The sequence below is a fragment of the Bison bison genome, unplaced genomic scaffold, assembly GCF_000754665.1.
Source record: "Bison bison bison isolate TAMUID 2011002044 unplaced genomic scaffold, Bison_UMD1.0 scf7180017864482, whole genome shotgun sequence".
Lineage (NCBI taxonomy): Eukaryota > Metazoa > Chordata > Mammalia > Artiodactyla > Bovidae > Bison > Bison bison.
Window position 1 is genome coordinate 914519 of NW_011495042.1, and position 9463 is coordinate 923981.

Genomic DNA, 9463 nt, shown 5'->3' on the forward strand with positions numbered 1-9463 from the left:
TAACAACAGCTTGGCTGACTCCAGGTTGTGTCCCGTTAGGATCCTATAAATAATACCAAGAGTTGGGTATCCCATCTGGGGACATCACTGACCTGACCTCTCATCCTTGCACCGTGGTGTTTTCTTTACCATTTCTAGACCTCAAAAAAGCCTAAGACAGCAGAAGCAGACACCTCCAGTGAGCTGGCTAAGAAAAGCAAAGAAGTATTCAGAAAAGAGGTAAGGTTGGCTGGGATGTGGGTACTAAGCTTAGAAAACTTAAACTTGAGCCCCATTCCTTCTTGTCCAAAGCAGGCACAGCTGTTTGCAGTACTGGGTGGCCCTGCCTTTGGGTGTTCCCTTGCTTCTGTGACTGGACTGTGTAGTTGTTGTTTGGTGACACGTGGGTATGGTCCTTCGCAGCTGGATAATAAGCACTTTCATGTCCATTGTATCATTTTACCCCCACAACAGCACTCAAGGTAGAAGCACCAGAATTGTCATTTCTCTTCTGCTTGTGGAGGAGCTCTTGAGGTTCAGAGAATACAGGCTCTAGACAGAATACTTGAACTTGGGCCTTCTGGCTCAGAGTCCCGATCCCCGTGATGGCTCTTTTGATGGTGATGGAGAAAAAGCAGCTCCTCTATATGCTGTTAGAAGTATATGTTTCCAGTTCTCAGAACACTAACCTTTCCTGCCTCGGGGCATCCAGATTCTAAACTCTAGTCTTCATTCATTGAAGGGGCTCATAGTCCATTGGAGGAAGCAGACCTGCAAAGAAGTGATGGGGCTCGGAGGTCACTACTCAGGGTATGAGGAAGGGCTCTTGAGTCAGAGGTCGGGATTGACCGGATATGCAATGCAGGCAGAAGGCGGCATCCCTTTCCTGGACTCTGGGGGCTGTGGCTCAGGGTGTGGCGGGGGTGGGGGAAGATGAAGCTGAACAGTATTGTGCTGCTTCATACTGAATTACAGGGAACCACCGCATGATTTTAAGCTGGGAATAGTGAAATCCCCTGTTGTACTCAGGGAAACAGATTGAAGGGAAAGTATGGAAGCAGAAGACCACAGAAAAACTGTTGATCAAAAGCCTTCCTCAAGGATAAACCTTAGTGTTTCACTGTCACCATGTAAAATGATCGGCAGGCGTTTCAGCTCAGCCAGCTAGCAGCTGTTTATTTAGTGCCAACCTGGTGACACAGCCTTGTCGTTTGAGTGTCTGACAGCTCACTTTCAGGAATGGGTAGACCCTGTTCATGGTGCTCCTTGATGAAGTGACTCACCGCCTCGCTCCCTTTGTCCTCGGGAGTCAAATTTGTGGCTTAGTGCCCCAGATGCTTCCAGAGGTCCTGCGCCTAGATCACTCTTGAGAGCTACGGGCTAGGACAGACACTAGAGACAGCTCAGGAGGACTTGGGAAGTTGTGTAGTGACCGGGGTCTTATCCCAGATCGTCTCCAACCAGTTGCTCTAACATGCGACCATGCATCTGCTTTACACTGATGTGTATAAATCCCATGAAGTGCAACACTTACAGAATCTAAGCAGTCTTCAGTAACAAAACACCTGCATTCCTGGGGTTACTGAGCCTCCTGGCAGCACAGAAAGGCCCTTTCTGCCCTGCCTGCAGGAGCCAGAGAATTTAGCTACAGTCTCTTTATGAGAAGGACAGGAGACTTCTTAGCTGAAACCTGGGGCTACCATGAGGTTCAGCGTGGAGTCCTGCTTTTCTGTCCCTCCATTGCCCAGCCCATCCAAGGGAGCCCTGTCTCTCTTGGGGCTACCCCGATCCTTATCTCTTGTCCCACTGGCATACTAGACTCCTTCTACCCACACCAGCCAGCCCGAGTAAGGGAAAGGGAAGGACGGGCTGGCTCTGCTTGCTGCCTTTCTGCATTTCCTCAGTACAACGTTCTTGCCTTCTTTTCCCCCTGCCTGCAGATGTCCCAGTTTATCGTCCAGTGCCTGAACCCTTACCGGAAACCTGACTGCAAAGTGGGAAGAATTACCACAACCGAAGACTTCAAACACCTAGCTCGCAAGGTATTCTCCCCTGCTTGTGGTCTGACAACGTTCTCGGCACACTAGACCTTCTAAAAAGGTCCCTTTCATCATAAAAGGGTTTCCTTGCCACATGCCCAGGCTGGAGACCCAGGAACATAAGGGGAAGATTTGGGAAGGGAGGCGACCCTCCTGGAGGGTAGTGGTTCTCTAACAGCTGAGCTTCCTGTTTCTGATGACCTCAGCACCAGCCTGCCCCAACCTCCCTGCGTCTAATTCACCTCCTAGTTTCACTGAGAAGGGTCCTGGGGCAGAAGACTGCCTTCCCCCTTGAATCATTTCCACTCTGATTGGTGGCCTGTGGTCTCTTTCTGTGTCCTGGACAGCTGACTCATGGCGTTATGAATAAGGAGCTGAAGTACTGTAAGAACCCCGAGGACCTGGAGTGCAATGAGAATGTGAAACACAAAACCAAGGAGTACATTAAGAAGTACATGCAGAAGTTTGGGGCTGTTTACAAACCCAAAGAGGACACTGAGTTAGAGTGACCTACGGGGCCAGGGTGGGAGGCCCGGCAAGCTGGTAGGAGAGACTGTGGGGAGAAGACATCCTGTGGGCCCTCTCCCCACCCCACCGTCAGGGCTGTGTGCTGCTGGTGACGCAACACCCTGGGGACTTCAAACCTGCGGATTAAACTGAAAGCCACAATACTGAGCTCCATCTACAACACGTGGTCCCTGGTTGTGAGCTGTTGGTAGAGGCCATCAGAGGCCAGGGGTTAGGCCCTTGAGACCTTCCTTCTGAGACCTGCTCAGCCTGACCCCACTCCAACCTGGGTCTCCTCCTTGGCGGTGCTGTCAGCGCACAGGCTTATGCGCATCCCCACCCACAATCCCCGACCCTGACCATCTGTATTATATTTTAATGTATATGTGAATATATTGAAAATAATTTGTTTGTTTTTTTCCTGGGTTTTGTTTTTTGTTTTGCTTTTAAGCCTCTATGTGCTAGGATCACAGAAGACTTTGTAAGGATGGTTTAAGTTCTCCTGCAAGGTTTAATTTGTTATCATGTAAATACTCCAAAGCAGGCTGCCTTGTGGTTTCGGCCAGCCTTGTGCTATGTTGATAAGATTGATTTACTGCTTAAAATCACTTTACTTTATCCAATTTTTACTGAACTTTTTATGTAAAAAATAAAATCAATTAAAGAACTTGGTGTGTTTGTCTATAGTGTTGTGCTGAGAGAGAAAGGAGATGGTGGCCCTAAGTGTGTGAAGTCCAAGGTTAATCCTTGAGATTGGAGTTTATCCCAGGCCTTCCCCACAGGTCCTAGGCATCTTACCACTGCATTTCCGAGCAAAGGAAGTAGACCTGCCACCTCTCTGGTGCTGGGCTTCTTCACTTAGGCTAACAGGCCACTCAAGAGAAAGGCACTTGTCTTTGCCTTTGTACCTTGTGGCTGGCGAGAAGTGACTTCCCAGCCATGCTCTTCTGATGTCTGGGTTCCCTGACTCCCCACCACGCCCCCTGCCACTGGGCTTGGGTCCTAGAGGGAGTCCCCATCAAAGGGGGACATCACTGAGGTGATAAGAGGACACGGGGCTCAGTGGAGACACACCCACCCTTGATGGACCACTTGCCCGGGCGGGAAGAAGGGCCAGAGCGTTCAGCCTCTTTGTAGAGGCTGATCCCACCTCTTCCTCACTGGGGTGGTTTTGCTCAATGCAGCATGCCCTTGGGGAAGAGGCTGGGGCCTGCCAGATCTTGGGGGCGTGGAGCAGTTGGAACACTCACTGCCTGCTGGGCACTGAGCGCTCTGGTTGGGTTCCTTTGATCCTCTCAACCCGGAGGCACAGGAATTGGCACTTTCTTGGATGAGGAGACTGAGGTTCACGGAGGCTCAGTAACTCTTATCTTTGTATCAAAGGTTGTGGAGAGAGACATACATCTATTTTAAAGGCATACCCATAAATATGCTATTTAACAAGGTAGCCAGAGTATTTCCCGTGGGGTTACAGCCTTATACCATTAACCCTAACTCAAGCATGTTATATCAGATGGAGGAACCCTGATTTAACCCCCTTAACATTTTAGTGTTATTAAGGAAGATGTTTCAGCTAATGTATTTGAGCACATTAAAAAGAAGTGTTTCTCTTTGGGGTAGGTTTCCCATACAGAGGTGCAGCCATATGCACTGCAGCCAAGCCCAACTCATGCTTTTACACAAGGCTCCAGGTTTCACATTTTCCCAGGAAATCTAGGCAGCCTTTTGTTAAAGGGTGGTGACCAGGGAGTTGCCAGGTTTTAGAAAGGACCACTTTGACGAGGAATTCTGTTACTTCATTTCTCCTGGAGTGTTTTGTTGTTTTTGTTTTTTGTCAAAATCCTTCCCTTCCAGTCACCCTTTGAAACCTTTAGGCTCAAATCCCCTCAATGGTGATGAGGGTTACTGGCTAATCCAGGGCTGGTTCATTCCTCTCAATGCAGGATTTCACACTCATTGCCGATCTAATCCTCCACAGTCCTCTGGCCAACTCCCTGCCTGTACGATGTCTGCAGTGCTTTGGCCTGTTTAAAGCTGACCGAACACCAAGCCTTTCTTTTCTGGGTTATTGCCCAAGGGTCATCTCCGGATGAGGGTGGCTCCAAACCTGCCCTGATCTTAAGGATAAGAGTTAGAGGGTTAAGCAGCCCTGGTAAACTCTGAGGAACAGCAGCCGCAGCGGTCTCCCAGCACAGCCAACACTGGTCACATCTCAGCGAGGGGACGGGGTCTAGCCTGGGCACTTGGATGGTGACTGGATCCACGTCTGCTGAGCTTAGGTGGCTGCATTTCTTCAGCACTCTGATCCTGATGGATGCCAGGATGTAGCATTTTTCCTTCCTAGGCAGGGCCTGTCTGCTGTAGCAACACCCTGGAAGCACAGTGACGGACCTGCCGCTCCTGCATTCAGGGCGGCCATATGCGAGGGGTGCAGGTGGTCTGGCTGCAGCTGCCCTGTCCTCAGGTAGGTGGGATGACCTGCCTGTCCTTGGCTTGTGTGGAAGCATCTTTGGACCTCCCTCTCCCGAGTCTGGAATGTGGGTCCTGAAAGGAGAACACTTTCTTCCTTTTTCTCACCTAAAGATGCCTGGAGGCCCTTGGGAACAGAGTCCTAGTTCCCCAGGACCAGTCTGCCTCTTACTGCCTGCCCAGGAGGGGGCAGGCTTCCAGCCTCCCCTTGAGGCTAGTCACAGCCCAGATGAGGAAAATGGTCTCAAACCTAAGGCCTGAGAGTCCTAGCAGGTGGGAGGCTTCTGAAGGTGCCAGTCTATTGTTCTCCAGCTAAGGAAGCGTAAGTTCAAAAAGGAAAGTGCTTCCTAACACACTTCAGCTGGGGAATAGCAGATGCAGGATGTGAGCTCGACTCTGCCCACAGAACTCACCCATCTTCTGCGGGTACACACTCTGTCTCGGGTGCCTTTCACCTTAGGGAGCCCAGCCTTTTCCTAGGCCTCTGCCACATTAGCTACCCAACTGTCTCACAGGCCCACGGAGCCAGACAGAGCCTACAACAGTCCAGAGTTGCCTTTAATATGGGGTACAAAAGTAGAAAAAACAGTTGAGACTATGGGGAGGTGAGTGGGGATCGGGGCAGGGCAAGACTGCTGCTCCCTGTCTGGCTGTCTCCCGCCCACGTCCTGATCCCTGTCCTGGAAGAAGGCAGGGGGAGGGGAGGTGACTGGTGTTTTGTGTGTCCCCCCAAAACAGAACAAGCTGAGGTCACCAATGCCAGGAAGCCCATAAAGGGGAAGGTATATGAGGTGGGGGTGGTGGGGAGCACCAGAGCAGGTTCCCTGAGAGGCCAGGCTGTGGAGCCACAACTCACACCACAGAGCAACCCTCAGCCGGGGAGCTCAGAGCCCGAATCACGTCTTCACGGCCCATGGCAGCAAGGGCGTCTGCTAGCGCTCTGAGGGTGGCGCCACTGCCTTCCTGGACAGCCCAGTCCCTCAGCAGGGCAGAGGCGGGCCCCGGGCTCCGGGCCATGGTCTCCACTGCCTCAGCCTGGTAGCCCAGGCGGCCCGCCAGGCCCTGCCAGCCGTTGGCCGGTTCACCCGACACCTCCAGGAGCCGTTCCACTTCCTCCTGCTGCTGCCGAGGAAGGTGGAGGTAGAGCCGGCAGCCGAGTTCAGGCGGCGGCCCTGGGATGGGAGATGTGAGGGGCACGCGAGGGTTAGACAGACTGGTACGACGGGGCTGGGCAGGTCTAAAGGGCGACAGGTAGGGGAAGGGGCTCACCTTGGCTGGGGGCACAGGGCTCCAGGCCAGCTGGAGAGTCCCGGAAGACACTGCTGTCCCCATGTAGCTGGTCCCTGCTGAGGGCCCCCAGCTCTGCGGTCCGAGCTTTGGCCAGCTGCTGCCTTTGTTTGCGTGAGCGCCAGCTGTGGGGAGCAGGGGGAACCTGCCAGCCTGCTCCAGCCTTCACTGAGATGGCGAGCTGGCTGGGAGTCCAGACGGGGAGGAGGGGTACCCCAGGGCAGTGCCCAGACCACCTACCACTTGAAGACCACGTAGGCAAGCAGACCAAGGACCACGGTGGCCAGGAGGGCACAGTAGACAGGGATGATGCTGCCTGAGGCCCCTGGGGGCTCAGGGGAGAATGGGGAGGAGGTGCTGGGGGCCAGGGCTCCCCCAGCCGCTGCCCACACCCCTTCCCTGTCCTGCTCCCTCCGGGTCTTATCTGTGGAGAAAAGTACAGACAGGGTCAGCGGCAAGGAATCAAGACCAGGGGTCGATTTTGCTGCTAGAAAAGCTGGAAATCATAGCCCCTACTATGGAGTGACAAAAGCTCATACCATGACAACAAAAGCTGACTGGCTCATTCCCTACCATCACCTCCCACAGCCGCCCCTTGGCTCGCCACGCTTGGACACCTAGCCCCGGATGTACCTTCTCCAGGCTTCCAGACGTCTGCCCTTGCTGGTTTACCTTTGCTCCCAGGCAGCAATCTCCTGCTCTGGGAAGTCATCCTTGGTGACTCCCAGTCTCTCCCTTTCCTGGCTCCTGGGGCACCTCCTCTGTCTACAGTGGCACTAAACCGTGTCCTGTCGCCCCCACCAAGTCTGGTCTGTGCACGCACAGTCATTCACGCTAGTCCCTGTGGAAGCCTCTGTGCACGGGAGACCTTGCAAATTTTTACAAAATAAAAGTGAACCAGGGGCTTCCTTGGTGACTCAGTGATAAACAATCAGCCTGCCAATGCAGGAGGCATGAGTTTGAGCCCTGATCCAGGAAGACCCCACGTGCTGCAGAGCAACTAAGCACATTGTGCACCATTATTGAGCCTGTGTCTAGAGCCCGTGCTCCACAACAAGAGAAACCATTGCAATGAGAAGCCCATGCACCACAACAGAGTAGCCCCTGCTTGCCACAACTAAAGAAAAGCCCTCACAGCAACACAGACCCAGCATAGCCAAAAATAAAAACTGAACCAGAAGGCAAGTAAATGCTGCTGCTCACTTCTGCCGGCAAGTCAGTTGTCCCTACAATCCAGTGCAGGCAGGGCACCAAAAACAAAATGCTCCAGGGCTGTGACCAGACTTGTATGTGGTCTGCAAGGCCAGGGACCCATGGATACCTCCCATCCTACCCAGTGCCCAAAATCTGGATCGAAAAGTACTTACCCACATGGACCATGGCTTCCCTGTGGCTGGAGTTCTGCAGCATGGTTCTACCAGCTAGCAGTGCTCCCAGTGGCTGCACTTCTTAGAGAAGGTTTTTGGAGTGTCGTGAGCAGCGCACAGAAAAAGGAGCTGGGAGACCTCTGAGTCCAGCAGGGGCTGTGTGTAGGAACAAGGAGGAAATCCCTCAGGCTGCAAGTCAGGAGTCCCTTGGGGTAGTCTGCCCCCTCTGCTGGCTCATGTCATCCTGATTCATTCCAGGACTGCGCACCTCCCCATCTTCCCACTCGCCAATCTGGACCAGTTTCCTCCGGTGTCAAATGGGGTGGAGCTGATACTGCTGGTCCCAGCTGGCCAAAGCTGGAGGAGACCAGAGTGCAGCTGTCTCAAAGACTTGGCAAACCCCGGGTGTGAGTCCAGAGCCAGCACAGGAAGACCAGGGAGACTCCCGTCCCCCATAAGCCAGAGCCAGGCGGAGACTCACTGGCTGATGGAAGCTCCCCAGAGTTCCTAGAAGAGCACAGTTCCTGGGGTGACTAACTCTCACTCCTGCCTCCAGGGTCAATGTCCAGCCCTTACCTCCTGGTCAGGGGCAGGATGGGAGGCTTCCTTGGTGGGTTCAGCCAACACAGTGGGCCCAGAGGTACCCGGGCCCTTTCTTATCTGGGAATTTGGAAAGGGCCTGCAGGCTGGAAATCTGAAGAACCCACAGTTCCAGGACCCATCTGCCCTTACAGGGCTGATCCTGCTGGGACCTCCCTCCTGAGGCCTGGATAGAGAGACCCTGGACTGGGCAGAGAAGGGGAGCTTGCCTGGAAAAGGGATGGAGATGAGACCTGGGCGAAAGTCCTGTAACTCCCCAACATCCACATCTGGCCCAACCCCTGCACTCCAAATTCACTTCCCTCCATAAGGCCAGGGGCGGATGTGGACAGCAAAACGCACACTAGACAAGTGGGTCTGGCATGGAGCCTGTGGCGACCTTTGCAACATGAAGGATGTGTATGTACAGTTGTGTCACTTACCACATAAGGAACCCTGCCTGGATCGGGGTTGGCGGGTGAGCCTGTGACTAACGCTAGCTCGCAGAGACAGCCAGGCCTTGTGCCCGACCCACCTCGAGCTGCAAAACTGGAGCCTCTACCAACCCCTCCTCCACACACACCCATCTGGAGGCCCACAAATATGCACACATGCGCACACAGGAACACCCTAAACGCCCACACTACCCTGACTTCCCACAGGCATCCCAACCCAGATGCTGGCACCACAACGGCGCAGGATTTTGGCTCCAGAATGGGGGAGGTACAGAGAGGCAGCCACAGCTCCCTCCTTCCAGGAAGACCCGACGCTATGTCCCCAACCCGCTCCTGACCTGTGGTGGCTGACCCTCCGTCGGTCCCAGGATCGGTTTTGCCTGAAGGATGGGGCCTCCCGGCCTTAAGCCAGCAGGGAACACGCAGTGGAGTCCCTGGAGAGGCCAGGTTTTCACCCGGCGGAGACGAAAGCGGGCGGCAGAGGACTGGACACCGAGGGGGCGGGGCGATGATGGGGGCGGGGCCGCCCACGGTCTGGCCCCGCCCGGACCAGGAACTCGCACATGCGTGGAGGTGAGCCTGAAGCGGAACTGGGCGTGAAGCTGCCAGAAAAACAGGCCCGGGCCCCTAGGGACAGGGGCGGCGTAATTGGGGGGCTAGGGGCACGGTGCGGTGTGGATGCTCATGGACCAGGGGACGCCAGCCCAGGGCGGTGGCCAGTGCCAGTTAAGACGCGCACACATGCTCGGAGGCAGAACAGCTACAAAACTAGTCCATGTTT

The 9463-nt window shown here is 54.2% G+C and overlaps 2 protein-coding genes across 9 annotated transcripts in view; one reads left to right on the forward strand and one right to left on the reverse strand.

Annotated features, from left to right (window-relative positions):
* SETD2 (SET domain containing 2) overlaps window positions 1-3192 on the forward strand; it is an 82491-nt gene extending 79299 nt beyond the window's left edge. For both annotated transcript variants that reach the window (XM_010862367.1, XM_010862366.1), the window contains 3 exons: window positions 139-219; window positions 1920-2021; window positions 2366-3192. In XM_010862367.1, the coding sequence (XP_010860669.1) occupies window positions 139-219; window positions 1920-2021; window positions 2366-2527 (345 nt within the window). In that variant the 3' untranslated portion in view covers window positions 2528-3192. The remainder of the gene's footprint in view (window positions 1-138; window positions 220-1919; window positions 2022-2365) is intronic.
* A 2343-nt stretch (window positions 3193-5535) lies between these two features.
* On the reverse strand, window positions 5536-9457 carry LOC105004687 (death domain-containing membrane protein NRADD-like). Of its 7 annotated transcripts, XM_010862372.1 has the most exons (6): window positions 9021-9457; window positions 7649-7804; window positions 6522-6705; window positions 6264-6406; window positions 5851-6166; window positions 5536-5674 (listed from the first exon to the last, which is right to left on the reverse strand). In XM_010862372.1, exons 2-6 carry the CDS (start codon window positions 7689-7691, stop codon window positions 5590-5592), a joined length of 771 nt encoding a protein of 256 aa, XP_010860674.1. In that variant the 5' UTR covers window positions 7692-7804; window positions 9021-9457; the 3' UTR covers window positions 5536-5589. The 7 variants fall into 7 exon arrangements, with proteins under 7 accessions (XP_010860674.1, XP_010860676.1, XP_010860671.1 ...); XM_010862374.1 differs by having other exon boundaries at window positions 5536-6166; XM_010862369.1 differs by having other exon boundaries at window positions 6264-6705.
* Window positions 9458-9463: the final 6 nt, after the last annotated feature.